This window comes from Cuculus canorus, chromosome 9 (assembly GCF_017976375.1).
Source record: "Cuculus canorus isolate bCucCan1 chromosome 9, bCucCan1.pri, whole genome shotgun sequence".
Taxonomy (NCBI): Eukaryota; Metazoa; Chordata; class Aves; order Cuculiformes; family Cuculidae; genus Cuculus; species Cuculus canorus.
This window is the reverse complement of record NC_071409.1, coordinates 24,598,481-24,618,824: the sequence shown is the minus strand read 5'-3', so window position 1 is coordinate 24,618,824 and position 20,344 is coordinate 24,598,481. Positions and strand designations below refer to the sequence as shown.

At 46.3% G+C, this 20,344-nt stretch overlaps 2 protein-coding genes across 2 annotated transcripts; both read right to left on the bottom strand.

The window, feature by feature from the left end:
* Nucleotides 1–2,057: 2,057 nt before the first annotated feature.
* Nucleotides 2,058–6,985, bottom strand: C9H3orf33 (chromosome 9 C3orf33 homolog). Its single transcript, XM_054074947.1, has 5 exons — nt 6,820–6,985; nt 6,681–6,740; nt 4,637–4,790; nt 3,784–3,944; nt 2,058–3,379 (listed from the first exon to the last, which is right to left on the bottom strand). Exons 1-5 carry the CDS (start codon nt 6,898–6,900, stop codon nt 3,107–3,109), a joined length of 729 nt encoding a protein of 242 aa, XP_053930922.1. The 5' UTR covers nt 6,901–6,985; the 3' UTR covers nt 2,058–3,106.
* Nucleotides 6,986–9,334: 2,349 nt separating this feature from the next.
* Nucleotides 9,335–19,101, bottom strand: SLC33A1 (solute carrier family 33 member 1). Its single transcript, XM_009559739.2, has 6 exons — nt 18,238–19,101; nt 15,147–15,337; nt 14,305–14,489; nt 13,258–13,375; nt 12,215–12,430; nt 9,335–10,597 (listed from the first exon to the last, which is right to left on the bottom strand). Exons 1-6 carry the CDS (start codon nt 18,974–18,976, stop codon nt 10,430–10,432), a joined length of 1,617 nt encoding a protein of 538 aa, XP_009558034.2. The 5' UTR covers nt 18,977–19,101; the 3' UTR covers nt 9,335–10,429.
* Between the last annotated feature and the right edge of the window lie 1,243 nt (nt 19,102–20,344).

Here is a 20,344-nt window from a genome sequence, read left to right as displayed (position 1 = left end):
TGCCCACTGCCCTTGAGTGGGCTCCCGGGAAGGATGGTTGTGTTTATCCCAACCATTTGCCTGACATACCATATTGGCAATAAAAAGCTTGTGCAATGCTGAAGGCATTTTACTTAGTGGGCCATTTGGAGGCTTCTCCTTTCACTCCTGATGATCTCTTTAAGATATTGTATTTCACAGAGCATATTCAGAATTTGCAGGGGCAAAGGTGCAAGAGCTAAACAGTTTAATTCTTGTCCTATTCCTCATCACACAAGAACAGCACCCTCTACTTGGAAATACTATGACATGTGTTGCTGCTGTAGCTATAGGAATGGGATGGCGCTCCTCCAAGGCAGCGTGGGCTGGTTTTATACAATGGAGAAGAGTGCTGCTTCTCCCCCCGCCTCCCCATCCATTCTTTACCTCAGTTCTGCAGAACTATTTGTTTCTGCTCCTGTCACTGCGTTTTCAACAGACGGGCCTCCCATGGAGAGAAGACCTGCAACCTCTCAAGCCTCACACAGATGGAAAGCACAGCTTTGAACTGAGTTGTGCATTTTTTGAGGGAAAGGGGGGGGTTTGTTTTTCTTGTTTAAAGAGATAAGCCCTGGATGATAAGGAAAGCATCATTAACAATTACAAGAGTTGACTCTCCTGAAGTCATTTGTCACTCTAATCCCAAATCCCGCTCTGCTGGGTTACTCTCTGTGAAAGAAGCAATGTCCGTTACAGCACTGACCCTGTACAAGAAGCTGCTTCCCTGGGTCTGTATTCCAACCAAGAAATGTACTAAGAGCGCATCACCGAAACTAATTGTCTTGTGCAACTAACAGGAAAAGAGGTCAGAGGCTTGAATTCAATGATTTGGATATCCCTTTCCGTAGTTCTTTCTGAAATCATAGAATCATGGGAAAAGACCATTGAGATCATGAAGTCCAGCCATACCTGTCCATTACTAAATCATATCCCTAAGCACTTCATCCACCTGTCTTTTAAACATCTCCAGGGATGGGAACTCAACCACCTCCCTGGGCAGCCTTTTCCAGTGAAAATCGATTTCTGCCAGACTGCCTTGCTGCCATCAATACAGGGTAGCAAAAGTCAGAAGTTCATTTCAGACCAAGAGGAGGCTTCTGTGACAGAAGCAAAAAGCAGCTGTATTGCCACGTTTAAAAATCCTTCACGAGCCACAACCTCATGGAAAGGATACAGCAATTTGCTATAATTTAGAAAAATCTCTAGGGCTTCTCTGAACTTTATCAAGGATAAAAAGAGCTAAGAGGCAGGACTAGGGGAACAAACTCAGCTCACGTTTACCCACACCTCACCTCTGTTTACTAGAAATGCAGCGTGCGGTTTCCCAAGGTTTTTCTTTCAGCTTTGCAGTGGATTTTTGTGATAAGCCCTCCTATAACTCTTACAATGCAGAAGTGCAAAGTCCAGGTAGAATTATATTTAGTTATTACAGAAAGAAAACCATCGTAACTGTGCAATCACGCCCAGTTTGGAAAAGCTCTTTCTACTTTAACCAGATATAGGAACAGGAACACCTATAATTGCCCATGAGAAATGGATGGTGGCTGAGACTGAATCTGTGGTTTGGGCTCAAAAGTCAACTTTGAGTTTTGCTTTGGAGGATGCAACAGCAACCCCAACTCCCTGACCATCTGTAGGACTTTCACATGCAAGTACCACAGCAGTGCCTAGCCCAGTCCATTGCTGTATAATGCATAAAACTGATGCCTCACTTTTTGAGCAGGCAGAGATACCTGGTTTCCAGCTCCCATCAAGATCTGCTTCTGCCCCCAGAGCTGCTTCTCCTCTCCCCTACACTGGTTCCCAACACAGAGAGAGTTCATGGCTCTCGCTGCTCCCTGTGCTTTGCAAAAAAACAGCCTCATCCCAGAAAGGACCCAAGAAAAAAAAGTAATAAAGCAGCACTGACATCTATTCTTACCCAAGGAAAAGCTGCTTTTTTTTTAGAAATCTTGGGATTCACAATTTTGCCCTGAAGTCAGCAGAGAAAGTGATGACACTACAACTAATTGTCAGGCAAGCAGTGCTCAGCTATTAAGACTTATTTGTACCACGCTCTTCCCCCGGCATTTGATTGTCAAGGAAATACACAGAAAGAAAGAAAATCTGTAAAACACTTCACTTTAAATAAACATTGTGACTGTGGGAGTTAAACAGAGGTCAAGTGCTTGGTACATAAAACATGTAACAACATAAGAAACTCAACCTTTATTCTGAGAATAGCTACAAAATAAATAATACACTCTGATATACTTAACACTTCTTTAAAAAAATAAATGAGAATTCAAGTTCTCAGCACTGTATGGTTCGCCTTGTCAAATTTCATGTTAAAGTTTTATTTTCATCTAATTTTAGGTATTTATAGAACTATCAGAAAAAAAACAGTGTTTTTCCTCTTCAGTTGAATGTTGTCTTCTAAAAATTTCAATCACTGACATTTTAATTTATATTCTTTGCTATACCAAGCGATTTCTTTCTTTCCAAGAAACTGCAGTTGTTATGATCTTACCAGCTTTGAAAGGTCAGTCACAACAAATTACCTTTTTTATTGGCAACAATGCAACCCATTATTAAGATAAAAGGCCTTTAAAACAAAAATTACACATAGAAGTAGTATAAGGATAGAATTCAAACAAAATGCTTGTGTGTAAACACATACCACAAGCTTTGTAAAGGACTGCAATTGAGTTTCCTAACCAGCGTGGGCTATGCAGTAATGGCACATAACAGAGCAGCATTTTGGTCTGTGCGCTGCGAACCAACACTCTGCACCCTCTTCAAAACCAGAGGGCGACAGCTTTCACTAGACAGTTACCCAAGCTGTGTGGGTATTTTGCAGGTGGAAAACTAAACAACTAATTTAAAACATTATTGTGGAAAAGTTCAGCTTCAGAACTGTAATTCATGGCTTGCATACTCGTACTGAAGTTCAATCCCACATGGATTATAATACAACATTAAGAAACTTCAGGGGGTTTCTGATCAACACAACCCCTCAAAATTATGGCACTACTTTTTATTATAAACTCTACTTTACATAAAGCACATTACAGTGGTAACTGGCATTCCTCCAAGCAAGTCTCCCTTTTTACCTTGAAAGGGAGCTTCTTAACCAGCTCGCAAATTGTTTCAAGGTCTGTACAAATTTATTATCACTTATACGGTCTCTAATCCTTTCAGAGTAGCTTTCTTCTTTCCATATTCCTTTACTTTTCTTCAAGGCCTTTAACTCTGCCTGAAGCAGTCTTTTGTGAAGTTTCCAGTACAGGCGGGAATGATGATGCAGCCCTTCAATACGCGCTGTTCTGCCAAGCCCTTGTCTCAAGATCTCTTCATTTAGGCACACGCTGAGAAATCGACCCTATAAAAAGGCACAAGAAATAGGACATTGACTTCACCTTTAAAACTGGTTGCAGAAACAACCTTTACTTCTAGCTAAGTCTACTCTCTTACAGAAAGAGTTAGGAGGAATCCAGCTGGCTGTTAAAACATAGTACTAAAGCAAGAAGTTTGTGAGAGAACATGCGATGGACTAAACATCAGGGTAATCAGAACGATGTGATATAGCCTCACAGAGAAAAATACTCATGTCATGAAATCAGTCTCTAAAACAGTGGTCTTGAAATCGGATATACAAATACACCATTTAAAGTTCCTATTATTATAAATAATAACATTCCTTATCTGTACTGCGATAACTGAACTGTGTGACTACAGGCAAACTCAAAGCCACAGGCAAAAGTCAATTCTTGCCCCTGTATTTACCTTATTTACTAAAACAAGGCACTCAAGCACCAAGCCCTCCCTTCCGAGAAGCTGGAACCACATCATTTGCTTGGGTTTCAACTCTTGCTTTAGCCAGGCCACGCCAGTCGGAGCCAGCTCCACTCCAGCAAGTCTCACCAGCAGAAGACCTTCTGATTGCCCTGATTACAGAGACAGAACTTTGTTACTGAATGCAGCAGTGAAAGGAAATATCATGCTTTCCACAGACCCTCAGCTGTTGTTAATGAGTTTATTCCCATAGACTTAGTTAAAAAAAACATTTTAGTTCCCTAAAGCGGGCAAATAAGACTCTGGGCTCATCTCTTCTTCAGTAAAAACATTAATTAAAGATTGCATAAGTGGCTTAAGCTAGTTTGTTTTATTTTGCATAGAAACAGAAAACACTGCTTTCCTTATCAGACACTATTGTTTTATCTGAAGGGGCGGAAACAACAGGCAAGCAGCATTAGCGCCTCTGCAGGTATTTGCAAACCAAGGGTGTGACTCAGACTTGACGGACACCATCTGTGAAGTCACAGGAAAACTGTCCTCCAGAATGGGTTTGTAAAGAGCTACATAAGCAAATGAACTCCCTGTGTGCTAGCTTCTGGTGCCAGAAAAGTGTAACTGTAATGATGCTAATTAATGCAAACGCTGTACTGGCAGGCTCTTTTTACAGGTCACCTCGCAGTCTTTTATTCCCCCCGCTTCCCACCTGTAAAGTATGGAAAGATCAAAAGACAGAGCCAAATTCATACCTCAACCCATGCTCTCAAGCTTGCTCGCTGCGCAGCCAGATTAAGAACAAAGGACATTGCATTCCTACCCTTGTTCTTCACACTCCTTTACTTACATCTTCTCAGAATCGACGTAATGAAAGGAACGCTAATGGGAATGTGTTCAACTTCCAGGCCCTTCTCAGTTACACGATGTAATTTTCCACGCAATTTCACATTCTTTTCTACAAAGTTCACAGGTATATCCACAGCACTCGTAAACTTTGTTGTCTTTTGATAGAGAAAAGAGCAAGACAAAGTTTAAAAAGCCAATGTAGAACAGTTACAATCACATTAAATCTAACTTTTTCTGAAAATACCTGGGCAAATTACAGTTTATAAGACAGCATGGGCAAATATATATACACATACATATATATTTAATAGCAACCAGCTGCACAAGTAATTATGTGCCAGCCATTCAAGACACTTAGGGATGTTCGTGTCTTACAGGACTTGCGATATAGTGAAGGAAGGAGAGATGTTTGAAGATGCTCATGGAGAACAAGCACACCGCAGACATTACAGCAGAGAGGACAGACACCACACAGACTTTGGTTTGGGAGTGAAAGAGGAGAAGGACAAAGGCAGGTGTACACCTTTGCAAAGGTCACAAGATTAAATGTCATACCATGGCCATCAGTCAGTGGGAGGATCCAAAGGGACAGGGATGGTTACAGGATCACACAGAACAAAGCCTAGCAGCCGCAAAGACTTGGCCAGCACCACCAGCGCCAGAATGAATGATGCAGCCACTGGTTCAGGGGGTTGAGAGGAAAGGACTGGCACCAGGGGTGGACTAACACCCCAAATTTCAGACACAGGCACCTGAAGGTCACAAGGTAAGAAGCCTTTTATGGAGCACTGCCCTACTCGTCATCACTTGTGAAAGTATCCATCTGCTTATGCACAACTGCTGCGACACCCCAGGGAAATAAACCACCAAAACACCCCGACCAAACTCGCACATCTTTCTACTATGTGTTACTCATTCAGTGAACCTCCCCCTTTGTGGTCCCTTGGGTCTCCCACCAGGAATAGAGCAATTCAGGACCTTGTGGGCAGAAAGCCTGAAGGTTTTTGCAAAGAAAATTTGTTCAACAACACAGGACAACCCCAACATTCACACCGTGTGTCCGAGTGTGTTGTCTAAACGCTTCTCAGATGTTGTCAGGCCTGGTGCTGTGCCTGTGTCCCTGTTCCAGAACAGGGAACTGCTGTGTCCCAGCAGGAAAACCAGACAGGGAGCCCCACAGAGCCCCTGTCTCAGGACAGAGCCCATCCCTGCCATCTATGGTCCCAGGACAGAGCCCAGCCTTGCCAGACTTTGTGCCGGGACAGAATCACCAGGTTGGAAAAGACCTCTTGGATCACTGAGTCCAACCATTCCTATCTGCCACTAAACCATGTCCCTGAGCACCTCCTCTACCCGTCTTTTAAACCCCTCCAGGGATGGGGACTCCACCCCCTCCCTGGGCAGCCTCTGCCACTGCCCGATCACCCTTTTTGTGATAATTTTTTTCCTGATATCCATTCTGACCCTCCCGTGGCGCAGCTTGAGGCCATTCCCCCTTGTCCTGTCCCCTGTCCCTGGGGAGCAGAGCCCAGCTCCCTCCTCTCCACACCCTCCTTCCAGGCAGTTGCAGAGAGCAGTGAGGTCTCCCCTCAGCCTCCTCTTCTCGAGGCTGAACACCCGCGGGGCCCTCAGCCGCTCCTCGTTACACTCCTTCTCCAGCCCCTCACCAGCTTTGGGGCTCTTCTCCGGACTCGCTCCAGAGCCTCCACATCCTTCTTGCAGTGCGGGGCCAGAACCGAACTCAGGATCGGAGGTTTGGCCTCCCCAGTGCCGAGTCCCGGGGCAGAACCCCCTCCCCGGACCCGCTGCCCACGCCGGTTCTGATCCGAGCCGGGATGCCATCGGCCTTCTTGGCCCCCTGGGCCGCTGCTGCTCACGTTCAGCCGCTGTCAATCCCCACCCGCAGGTCCTTCTCCTCCGGGCAGCTTTCCGGCCGCCCTTCTCCTGCTCTGGAGCCGCACGGGGCGGTTGTGCCCCGAGGCAGCACCCGGCACTGACCCCGCTGAGCCCCCGCCCTGCCTGGCCCCGTCCCCGCCCCCGCTCACCATGCGGATGCTCCTCGCCAGCAGCAGCGCCGCAGCCACCGCCACCCCCGTGCTGAGGCTCTGCGGGCAGAGGAAAGCGGGGCTCAGGCTCTGCGGGCAGAGGAGCCCCCGCCGCGCCCGCCCCGCAGCGCCCCGTTACCCGCACGAGGCTCAGGTGCGCGTCTGCCCACTCGGAGAAGCGGCTCAGGGCCTCGCCTGCCCCGCTCCGCCGCTCGGCCATGGCCGGAGAGCCGTCCGGAGAGCCCGCAGCTCCGCCCGTAGCTCCTCCTCCAGCGCCCGCAGCTCCGCCCGGAGATCCCGCAGCTTCTCCTGCAGCTCCTCCCGCAGCTCCCGTAGCTCCTCCCGCAGCTCCTCCTGCAGCTCCCCCTACAGTTCCCGCAGCTCCTCCCGCAGCTCCTCCTGCAGCTCCCGCAGTTCTCCCTACAGCTCCCCCAGCTCCGCCCGCAGCTTCTCCTGCAGCTCCCCCACTTCCTTCCGCAGCTCCTCCCGCAGCTCTTCCAGCAGCTCCCGCAGTTCCCCCTACAGCTCCCCCAGCTCCTCCCGCAGTTCTCCCTACAGCTCCCCCAGCTCCTCCCGCAGTTCTCCCTGCAGCTCCCCCAGCTCCTCCCGCAGCTCCGCCCGCAGCTTCTCCTGCAGCTCCCGCAGCTCCCCCTACAGCTCCCCCAGCTCCTCCCGCAGTTCTCCCTGCAGCTCCCCCAGCTCCTCCCGCAGCTCCTCCCGCAGTTCCCCCTACAGCTCCCCCAGCTCCTCCCGCAGCTCCTCCCGCAGTTCCCCCTACAGCTCCCCCAGCTCCTCCTGCTGCTCCCGCAGCTCCTCCCGCAGGCTGATCTGCACCCGAGCGGCTGTGTTGGAGAGCCGGGCCGAGAGAAGCTCGGGCAGTGCGGGTTTCTTACAGCATTTTTATAACAGAGTATCTTTTATTGCATTTTTATAGCGTGTTTTTTTTTCAGACAGTGTTTTTCCAGACACTGCTACACCTTGTGTTGAGTGGGATATGGATATAACATGCAGTCACCATCACAAAAAGCAGAATAGTTCTTATTTAACCTAAAGCAGAGTCAAGTTTCCTCCAAGTGACTGTATTTTTTGAAAGACTATCCTTCCAACGCGGCGGGTTTCTTACACAAGTTTTTAATAGCATTTTTTAAAGCATGTTTTTTGAAATACTGCTTTTCCAGACTGCTCAGGAATTTAAACCAAGACAAAGGCTTGACCTACAAAGATCCAATTTCTGCCCTTTCCCTTTCGCTGGAGCTAACGCGCACCCAACCCCAGGGCCTGCTCAGGATCACGAACCCCCTGCGGTACCCGAGGGATCTTCAGCAGCACCTAATGCCATGCACCTTCGCCCATTTAGCAACAGGGAGAGGTTGGGTTGCTTCTTTCCTCTTGCTTTAAAAAGGGTTGAGTTTTGGGGTTTTTTTGTTAAAGACATTTAAGCCTACAATAATTCTAATCATTAAAAAAAAATTTTTTTTTTCACTTTAAATAGAGTTGGAACCAAAAAAAAGTAGCAAAACCAAAAGGCTCCTTGTTCATTTTAGCTGGTGGAGCAGAAATACTTCCAACTTGTTATAAAATAGCAACACAGATTAAAAAAATAAATGCATCCAGTTTGAAAGAGGAAACAGTTATTTAATTTAGGTCACATTTCATATATATTACTACTGATCTGGAGATCATCTTTAATTTTGATGTTGCCAAGTTCATGTAATAAGCAATCCTCAACCAGTCTTTATTAATAACAAGTTACACCAGCACCTTCAGAAACAGTGAAACAAGACTGCAAAGCAAGAGCATGGATGAATTGAACTTTCCTTGCTCTGCAGCCAAGTTCTTCCTTAAAGTCAGAAAAAAAAGAAAATAAAGCTCTAGGGATGGACAAGATGCAATTAACGTAAGCGGCGTTTTGTTCCGGTAAAGACAGGGAACTGCAGTGCCTCATACAGTTAAGCCAGCAGAGATGATCTGGCTAGGGCAGAAAGATGCATCCACCTCCAGCTCCCAATTCCCATATGTTCTCACACCCTTTTTGTGCTTATACCGAGGAGAAAGCGGAAGACATTTAGTTTGGGGAGGAAGAGCACTTAATGTGGTTTTTAATCAGCTTGCCTGACTTCGTTGTCTTGAAACAGAAAGAAAGTGCCGTTGCTGGCATGCAGGTGACAGCAAGGCAGAGCAACAGCCCGGGGTTTGGCTTTGCAGCCATCGAGGGTGCCACGGGGAGGGGAGAGAAGAGACAGAAGTAAGCACCAGTGCCCAGGGAAGCCCTGGGTGCCACTGTCCTCTTCCAGACACCGTCTCACTCCTCATGTCAGGCAGACACCTTCTACACACCCATGTCCCCTCCTCCGGGCAGTCAGAAGCTGGCACCGAGTTAGTTTTTTCCTGAAACACAGAGTAGGAAGGAGATCCAGCCTCTCTGAAGCGTGGGGCAGTAGGCTTGGGATGCAAGACCTCGAATATCAACAAGGCAAGAAATACAATGTGGAAAAGAAAACCAGGTACCTTCCGGAGGTATTTTTAATAGTTCTCTTTTATAACAATGATGTACCATTTACATCCAACTGTGCCCAAGTGCCCTCTCTCGCAGCGCACAGAACGCTTGCTGTACATCACTAAGGCACTCAGGAGGGAAGTCATCCGATACATCCGATAAACGCAACGGGAACGTTTCACCACGTGGCATCAACAATAAGGCTCTGTAGCAGCTCTATCACAGGACTTCACTTGTTTGGTGCTAAGTGACAGCCAGTCACACACCAGCTCATCAGGAGTTCGCTAAGTTTGTCACCACCAGATCAATTTTGAAGGCACTGATCATCTTTCCTTACCCCTAGTTGGGAGCGGTCACATTTTATTTCCACTGATTTTGAATGTGAATGTTTGAATTTTAGTGACAACCAACACTATCAATTCATTCACGCAGAGTAACAACTGCCTTCTGAAGGCCCTTTTGAAGCCGGTCTGTGTGCGCTAGCTGCTACACTGCCCAGTTTACATCTTCAAGACTCAAGGCTTAGAGTATTGTGCGTTACTCAAGTCCTACCTGACAGCAATTTTTTTGTCAAGAAAGTATCTTGAATGTAAATCAAAATGCTTTGCAATAGCGGAAATAAATTAAACAAATGTAATTTGTTTACAAAAATATTTTCTTATAAATCTTTAAAGCTTATAAAAGCCAGAAAATACATTTAAAAGAATCTCTGAAACGTTTCATCCTTTGAGGTGTGGTTACAGTTCAGAAAGTGAGAAGAATGAAAGCGCACAGACACTTCACATTTGTCTTCCCACAATGAATTCCATAGTACAACACACTTAACCTACAAGTCAAACGTCCTTGATATCCTTGCCCGGGGCAACTCCCCGTGTCAGATCAATTCCGTCTGAAACAGAGAGTTGGAACTTAGCTGACAATGCTGCTGTTTAGACAGACATGGCACGATTCGCTTTTCCGTACTGAGTGTATGGAAACAGGGGCATCGGTTGTACTGGCAGCCACGGCTCCAAAGCTGGAGCTCGAGCAGATGTAGTGTAGGGGTGCTGTTTTCTAACAATTACTTTCTGAACTTACATTTTCATCTTGGGAGGGCAAGTGGTACCACATATGAACATACCACCATGTCAGCCTCCCATTCCTTCAGTGACGTGGCATTTAAAAATACCTGTATTCCTGTTTATTGATTATGGAGATGTCTTTGTAAGAAAACTAAAATGACCTTGTTAGTCCATCCAATATTGAAGCTACATCAATTGGTCCTCTTGCACTTCCAGGAAGACTGTCCTTCATCCTGCAGCTTTTTAAATTTGGGCCCAAGTAAAAACCACCAGCCAAATCCCAGAATGACACAGATGATCGATTCCACGTAGTAACCATCCAAGGTAATAACACAGGAACCACCAGCTTTTGTGCAGAGCTGAAATGCAGAAACAGCAGTTGATGCATTAAATATCCTCCGGGAGATACAGAAACACAAAATACCTACTGTTTTTTCACTTGTTCTTGGTTGTGACTAAATATATTTGTTTAATCCTCCTTGTTTCTTACAGGGTCACTAAGAGAGGCTTTCAAGCGTACCATTTGTGTGAAAAGCAACAAAACCGTTATAAAAACATTTGGTACACGGAGCACGCAGGCCCAAGGGACTAACTACGGCAAACAGAAGCTGCCCAGCTGTCGTATGCTGGCCTGGAGGTGCAAGCAGCAGTCTTATTCCCATGATGATTCCCCGCCCCAGTCATCCAAATGGCTTCTTTTGAAATTTTACCCTCACTTCTCACTGAACTGGATCTGTAAATGGACAGTACAAAATGTTGCGTATTTGTGGGAAAGATATGCCCAGGATGTTTTCCGACTGCAGAAGTGGAAGATAAGAACTCCAGCATTTAAAGGGTAGGTGTACAGCACATGATCTTTTCTGCTATTGTTTGGGTCTCAACACTGCTATAATCCCAAGATAAATCAGGTTCTGCCAGCGTTTGCCTCAGAAACGTCAGGATCAGATTTGGAATAAGAAGGGAGTGGTGGTGGAATGTTACCAACTGGGAGAATGCGAAAAAAGATCAGAGAAGTGAGGCGAAGGAGGAAAGGCTGAAGTTCAACCGAGGCCAGACACAGGGAACTGAATTAGCACCAAGCCAGTGACGGACAGGCAGAAAAAGCATACATTAGGGAGAAACAGCTTCCCCTCTGCAGCCAGTAGAAACTGCAAGGCCAGTTCAAACAAGCCACGTTTGACTCCCGGAACACTGTCTGTTCAGAGAACCTCCACATCCCAAAGATCCCTGGCATTCATTGAAATAAACCACAGTTATGTCTGTAGGCACCCCTTCCCCCACATTTCCACCCTTCCAAAGAGCACATTAAAATTTCCCATTTGCGCTTGAGAAGGTGAATTTGAAACCTTGCTTTCCAGGTAGTTTCACGTCCTGTTGTTTGATCTGCGAGCAGCAGCACAGCATGCTCTTTGTTCTCTTCCACAGGCTTCCCAGAACTGGGAAGGCAGCCAGTCGCACCGCTTAATTTCACATGGAAAGTGAAGATCAAAGACAGAGCAAAGTAACATCACGGGAGAAGGTATCGAGGTATCCAGATAGGAAGCCTCCAGAAAGAAAGAGGGAACAAAAATCTACCACAAGGCTTAAGGGACTTGGGGAACAGACAGCCTGTCAAGAACAGAGAGCCTAATTACACAACTCTGAACTCAGCAAGATTTACCCTCAAAAATGTAATGACAGCTTCCTCACACCACAGAGAACAGGGCACCAATCTAGTGCTTCTCCCACCAGCTTTTCATCCCAGCCCAGAAAGAAACATACAACTACCCTGCAACTTCAGAACTTTGGTAAAGATGTTCCTTATTAAGAGTGTGCAGATAAAACCAGCCCTACCGGACAGGAAAACTAGCTCTATTGCCATGGAATTTTAAGCATGAACTACGCACTGTGAAGATTTTCAAAGGTGAAAAATAGTAAGAGAAGCCATTTTATCAAGAAATAACTGAAAAGAGGCCTTCACAGCCTCCAAAACTTACTTCTGCAGCAACTGCAGTCCCACAGGTCTGTTCCTGGGCTCCTGCACACTCCTTCACTGTGAGTGGGTCCACGAGCCAGAGCGCCACGGTGGAAGGCCAGTTCCCTCCCAGGTTGGACACAGTATTGAGGAGCGTCATGTAGGTCCCTCCAATCAGCGGATCGCTGACTTTGGCGTTGAAAGCCATTATTGCAACATACATGCTATACAGCGTGATCTGCACAAGAGGTGAGAAAACCCACAGGACTGTAAGGTCTCCCCAGTTACAGACAATGACAACTAAAAATCCTACCATAAAAAAACGTTCTATGAGATTACTTGAAGTTCACAACATTGAGTGAAAAATAATCCCAACATCTTAAAATTGCACAGGAGAAATTACTTGTGCAGTCTGTCTCTCCACTAATGCCAAGCAGTAGCCTGGCCGCTTGCCTCAGGTCACACTGAAATAGGCCCAGCCTCACACATACTGGAATGACTTGGGGTATCAAACTGAAGTATGATGAGGCCAGCTAAAAAAAATATATAAAAAGTAACACTTTCGCATTTAAAATCAGCTCTTGCTGTACTGCATACACGTTAGTTCTGGCGCAAAGCCCAGTTTGTGTCAGACATTTGTTTTCCAGGCCTTTAATTGGATCCAGTACGATGTTCCTCCAAATTCAATCAAGTGTTTTTTCTAGGACCAGGATCACATAACTTTATGCACAACCATCATCATGCCTATGAAACTTAGAATGCTGGGATTTCCCCAATTTCCATGCTTTAGAGCTTCTGGTTTGAGGGGAAACGAAGAAAATCTACGAAATAAACAGCAGATCTGGTCAACTATAATTAACTTCATAGATGTCCAACGGAGCACAGGGAAGAGGGAGAAATAGCATTGGTAAGAGTATTAAAGCTAACTACAGCACAGCAGGTCAGGCTTAAAGGAATTGAAGTGTAGCTAAGGACAAAAGCAGATAACAGCACTTACAGTCGTCTAGCTGACTAACATGAAATACCCTCCTGTCCCCTCCCCTTCTCACACACAACACACGTTACCTGATGTAAAGCATAACTCAACAATACTACAGCGTAGTAGTAGACAGGAAATCCTCCTTCGTGTTTCACTTTAGGAGTCCACCATACCAGAAAAGCAAATTGCAGCCCAAGCAGTAATCTGAGGAATTAAAAAGATAATTTGAAACCCAAGGAATTCTCCCCATGTGTTTCCTTGATACAAAGCAACTATCAAACATTTATACATATAGAATACATTAAAATAGTTTATATTTAAATAGTGATAAGTATTTCTACCTTACATAGAATCAGATAATAAATATTTGACAAGCACTGATATTGCAGATGTTTTATACCTAGACAATTCTGTCTTCCACATCAACATAGCTCACTAACAGATCTCCTGTACAGCCTTCAGGGGGGAAGGAAGCCTTTCCAAACAGGAATTTATTTCTGCAGGAAGCAATGCACAAGGTATCCCGCCTAATCTAGCTGGAGCAAAACCTACTCTTTTTTGTTTTAACACATACATAGTTGGATAACAACTCCTTAAAGTAACAGTTAACGTGATTCACAAAGGGCATTGGGTAATCTGCCGAATTCACTGGCTATAGAATTCCATAAGCAAACTCCAATATGAAACAACACAGAAATTAAACGATCCCTTGTTTGTATGAAGCTGCTTCTTCTCTCAGTTACCTCAGCAAAGCATGCACCCAGGGGATGCACCAAACGACTCGGCAATGCACCCTGTGACTCCACTGTTGGGAAGCAAACATGAATTTACAGATACAATCCCAGATCTAGGGAGAACAATTCATGAACAGGAACTACCAACACTAGAACAGGACAGTACTGCTCTAACACTGTTAGATACGTATCATAAAAACACCTCATGTTCTGCTAACTTACGTGTGTTACTACACAAATTGTCTTCAAAGCATGAGACAGAGAGAGTTTGATTTACGGTGAGAATCCTGACGCACTTTCTTGTATCTGGAAGTTGAAAGAGTCACACAAGAAATCCTATACTTGATCTGAATACATAAATTACTACATTTCTATGAAATGAAAGTTGTTCGTTTTTACCTAAAAGGCATAGCTTTGTAAAACGTGTTCAGTGGCTGGGGGCCTGCCGTGTATTTGCTGATAATCAGAGGCAGTATTATCTGTAAAGGAACCATTGGAACTGCTAACAGAGCTAAGTGCTCTTTTGGGACTCCCTCTTCCACCAATTTGAGTCCTGTTACAGCATCTGCTGCTGAAAATCCAACCTGCAACATAAGACAGACAAATATTGAGGAAAGCAGCAATACTTCAGATAGAAATTCAATTTACTCAGTATTAAGTAAATTGAGAAGTGTGACTGACTGTAAGTCACTTCTGTCTCTCATTTGATTTCCAAGTAGGTTCTGAGACACATTCTGTACTTGCACACTCTACTTGTCATCAGTGCCAAAAGCAGACCAAGAGCATCAAAGAGAAAAATGATACTCATGTCTGTGCCCTAATCGCTGTTAGTATACACAAGAGCCAACAAGAACCAACAGAAACCTGTTTTGCACAGAGTTGCAGATTCTGGGAATAAGTAGTATTTAGGTTAAAAGAAACATTTTCTGTCCTTCTAACTGCAGATGACACAAACAGGCTGTTTAAAAAATGTTGAAAAACCAAATTACTTTCACACTAAATTGCAATCAAACTTCTCTTTAATGCTTGTGTAAACACTTAGAGAAGCTTAACTAAATGTTTCCTGCTGTACAACCTTATTGGAACAATGATGCAAGCAATTTTGTTTCAAGTTTCATGTGAAAATTTGGAACTCTGAGGACAACCACTAGCAAAACTAACAAGTTACACCACAGGGACTCAGCAACCTTTCAGGCTTTGGTATCATCAGCACCTCATAATTCACGTCTGCATTTACTTACTTTTGCTGTGAGAATCAAGAGACAGAAAGTGAGAACTGCCGGCATCTTGATTATTGAGAATAGTAGCTTGTATGTATCTGTGATGCCTTTTGTTTCTTCTTTTGTTGGTGTTAGCTCCTTGTTCTCCTTTTTCAAAAGGGCAACCAGTGTAGTGGTAACTAGAAAGACAGCTCCCCAGAAAAACAGGAAATCTGCAGGAATAAAAAATATAAATAAAAGCTTTCTAGCAGCCAAAGTCATTAACAATTCACTGCGTATCCAAATGAGCAACTCCAGAAGCCTCACGGTGACATGAAAGTAAGCTGCGAGAGCTCGTGAAAGGGCAAACACAGTGCAAAGGTTTCAGCAATAATTAGCTGTTTCCTACACACAGGAAGAGAATGAGCACAACAAACATGGAGGACAAACGGGAAAGACTGCTTTAGCTGTATCCTAACATTCTAGCATAAAAGGAAAAAGGCAATTAAAACAGTTTTCTGCTGCTTCCACATCAGTTACTTTTCCCTTTTCTAAAATAAAGATCTCAGCACAAATGCTGTCACATTGCTCTTTCCTCTGTTAAAAAAAAAAATCATGTTCAGGGTACCTTTTAAGTAAAAGATGACTTTTCAGAGTCATGCTATGCTAATCACAGCTACTGTCTACAAAATACACAGAGGAGTGGTGGGCTAATAATAGCACCACGCATTCTCACTGCAGCAAGACCTGCAGTGTGAGGATGGGAACAGAAATAGCTTTGAGCATCACTGCATGAATACTCCGGATCAGGTCAATCCCATCAGCTGCAATACAGCAACGGCTGCATTAGTGAAAAAAGGGCCATCTACAATACTCCAGATAAAAGCCTTAGGTTTTCATAGTTGTGGGCAGTTTACACAAAAATATTGTACACCTCCTTTCAAATACAGTCAAGTCCACTAACAGGCTACAAGCAAAGAACTTTAAAATCACAACCTACAGAAGGAATTTTTAGCAGAAGCTTCCTGGTGCCACCACTGCCTGCCCCCATCAGTGTTTCGTCTCTGCCTCTACACAATCACCAGCAAAATAAACCCTTGCGCTGGGGTAAATTAAACTTTTCCACTACATTGGCGACAGACGAGGCTGGACAACAACCCCACTGCACAGTGGTACAAGTGTTTCATCACAGCAGCTGTAATGAGTTGTACAGCTAGACATCTCCTGAGATAACAGGCACTTCACCATCAGTGTCCCAGACAAGCCTGGGCTGCCCTGAAAGGGCACCTTCTTCCTGCCCTCGCGCTTTACCTCATGCTGGAATGGGCACTCCCACGACTGCACCGCAAACACCTAATGCTGTTGTATTCTCCACAACCTGAGGCTGACTTAGGATCGTGAAGTGTTGCCTTGTTCTTTCACTCAGCCTACAAGAAGAGCACTCAAGACAGCTGAACAAGCAGAAAACCGTTCACCCTTGCGAACTGTGAAGGTTGCTGCTGCTTTAACTGCCCAAACCAGTGGTAGGAGCTGCTGCTCTCCTCGTTTCAGTGAGCTGGTACACAGTCCAGCTCTACGGCTGCTTCAGGAGAAATGCAGACACAGCAAGTTGCAGCCCACTGTCACATGAACAAGGAAACAGAAATTTCTTGCAGGCAGTTATGTCGCTCAAAAAAACATATCCCGCAACTACAGTGTCAGAGTTATTTGCTTTCCTTACTCCACCCAGGTTAGTACTCCAGGACAAGTTAAACAGGTTACGTTGGTAGTTTTCAGTGCTGGGATTATGTTTTCTTTTTAAGAACAGCACACTTGTAATAATAACAAATCCATTTATACAAACAGGACTGAGAAAAAGAAACCTATAACAACAATAAACCTGGCCGGCAAAGGTAAGCATAGACAAACCAGGCTCTCTTAACTACACTGGTGATTCCCAAGTTGCATCAGCAGTAAAGACGTCAGCCTGCTGCTGGAGCAAGAGGGAAGAGACACGCCAGCACTGATGAGCCACACAGCAAGGGAAAACACAGAAAGCAGTAAACCAGCAGGGTTACCGTGAGGACTACTCTACACTTGTTCACATATAGACCAGGAATATGGTTATCCACAGGAGCAAACGAGGAAGACCAATTAGCAATGGTGATTGCTGCATAGACAAAACAGGTACAGCAGTCCTGGAAACCTATATCCTGATTTATCAATAAGATAGGTAGAGGACAAAGGGAAAGGGAAATTAGCCCTTAACAACTCAGCTCAGTTTTGGCATACCTCTTCTCTTACTTGATACAGGCAGAGCAATCAATGTAAGAGAGAGAGAAAAGAAACTAAATCCATGAGAGTTTCCTCTTCATTGCTAGCCATGGTCACCTTGAAAGTGCAACCAGAGACGGTGGCAGTTTTTCATGTCCTCCCATAAGATGATCTAGCTAGACTCAGCCCAGCAACCAACACCTGCATTTTAAGCATCTTCTAGGTAGACCGCCTAACATCAACCACCCCTGAAACCCTTCTGAATGGAAAAAAACTCCAAACAATTCCAAAACCCCCACATGAACAGGCAGTTACAGATTACCAGACTCCATTGAATTAAGTAAAAAGACAGCAAAATCTCCCTTAGCTTACTAAAACAAGGCCTGCCTTCAGAAACTGGCTATATGGTCAACCTTGAACTCTTGTCACTGCTATTTCTGTGAACAAAATCATCTTGGAAGACTTTCTCTTTTCAAATTTTCTCTTTCCTTCCTCCCAGGAGATGTTCCTAAAAGGCCTCCTTAAAAAGAGGCAATACCTTTGGTTTGTTTGGGGTTTTTTTTAAACAATCTATTCCACGATCATTAAACTAGAAGAAAAATGAAGACTCTCCAAAGTGCTCAGGTCAGCCATCATAATGACAAAGCAGATCCCCCTCACACTTAAACCCACAGGAACGTGGAAGTTCAGCCCATACAGCAGTGGACTCTGCCAGCCTCTCAGCAGGCTGTTCTTTCTCACAGGCAGGGGACAACCAAAAATGCTTGGTTCACAGCGCCAAATGACCAGTCCCTCTGAACAGAGCTTTGGTCCAGGCTCGGGGAAGAAGGATCCCCATCCCAGCATGGGCACGCCCAGGCCGGGAGTACCCAGACAGTACCTGAGAGGGTAACAATCCCTTGGGGCTGAGGCTGGAACCGCAGGTACTTGTTGCAGAAGGAGGCCGATTCCAAGGCCAGAAAAAGGACGTTGCCCAGGAAGTAGCCGGCAGTCTGGCCCACGGAGTTGCAGGTGGAGGCGTAGCCCACGTTCTCCCTGGATAACATGGTCAGGGCCCAGCCGTCCACCGCAATGTCCTGTGTCGCCGCCAAGAACTCGAAGAGGAAGAAAGTCACAGTGAGGGCCACCACGTCGGGGCTGCGACCCTTCCCGTCGCCCAGGAGTGCATCCACCTGGGTGGACATGTAGATCATGAAGAACCCCAGGATGTATTGCGTGGGCACCAGCCAGGACTTACGGCGGCCGAAGCCCCGCAGGTAGACGGCGTCCACCAAGGGGGCCCAGAGCAGCTTGAGGCTGAAGGGCCAGAACACGAAGCTGAAGAAGGCCTGCTCGGTGTAGCTCGCGTTCTTGCTCTGCAGGATGAGGGGGACGCTGCCCGCCAGCCCCAGCGGGATACCCTGCAGTACGTACAGCACCAGCAGCAGCAGGATGCTGCCCAACTCCGCGCGGCACCCCCTCGAGCTCGGCTCCGACGCCGGTACCAGCAGCAGCGGCTCGGCCTCGCCGCCCGGCAGCCCGGCCCCGCACAGCGCCTCGCTCCTCACGTCCAGGCAGTGCTGGTGGCTCCCGGCCCGGCGCTGCCGGCCGCCCTCCTTGGCCGCGATGGCGGGCGACATCCCTGCGGCGGCAGTGGGGGGCGGCAGTGGTGGGGGGGGCAGGCCGTGTGGCGGCCCCGCGGACGCGGCGGCGGCGGCGCAGGAAGCGGCGGCACCGCCGGCCCGGCCGCCAACGGCCGCCGCCCCGCCCCTTCCGGCCACGCGCCCTCGCCGCAGGCGTGGCCGCGCCCCATTGGAGCGCCGAGCTCTGACACCACGATATCTCGCCCGCCCCTGTGTCGGACCACGCCTTGCTGTCAGGCCACGCCCACATTTACCTGACTGACAGGCCCCGCCCACTGCCGATTGAGTGGGAGTCCGCCCACCGCGGACTGACAGGTCACGCCCATTCCTTGTTGAATGACAGCCCCAGACCACCCTTGCCTGATTGGCAGGCCCCGCCCACCCCGGGCTGACAGACCCCGCCCACTCCCGATTGATAAATAAGCCCCACCCACCTATCTCTGATTGACAGCCCCCCCACCCCTGACTAAGCTCTACTCTCAACTCCCATTTCTTCTGGTTTTAACTCTTCAAGGCCCATCACAGCCACAAGCAATTAAAACCTCAGCACATCAATCGCACACTGATGTTAGGTCAAACCCTCTCCGGATCTGAGAGCAGAAGCACGCGCAGGGCTGCAATTCCCTGCGTAATGTCAATTCCCACACATGCACCCTTTCCTCTTTCCTTAAATGGGAACACTGAGGATTTTCAAAGCTCAGAGAAGGGGCTCTAAAATGTTTTGGGAATGTTACCAGGAGCAGCCCACTGGTGGAGTTACTAAGGTCCCACCACGCTGGCACACAGACATGCTGGCACAGGGCTGATACTGGAAATGCCAGCAAATAAACTCTCTAAGACTCGTTTTGGAGTTTTAAAAAGCAAACACCCTTTATCAGACCTGGGCAACACAAGGGAGTTGTGTTGTATGCACAACTGCATCAGTCGTGTGCAGCCGAACAAAAGTTGGGACAGGATGTATTTCCCACTTACAAACATACGTATAAATTTTCCCAGACACCTTATGCATGTCCTATTACTTTCCAAGGACTCATTTTAACATTATTATGAACTTCACAGCAGTTAGATCTCTTGCTAGTTTGGAGCTGGCTCCAGCTCTATCTGACCCGGCATTTGAGACAGGGAAAGCCTGCAAAGAGAGGCGATTCCAGAGGAAGATACATCTGTTCAGCACAGATCACACTCAACACAAGACATTATCATCGCCAAAGACTGAACAGTGCCTGGATAAAACAGAGAACATGCTATCAGAAGGATATTCTGTCTAACTTTCAGGAAATACAATTACCTACATGGAACGTAATTCTACTTTAGCTTAAATAAAAAATACTCCAGTCTGTGTAATACTAACCACTTCTTGTATCA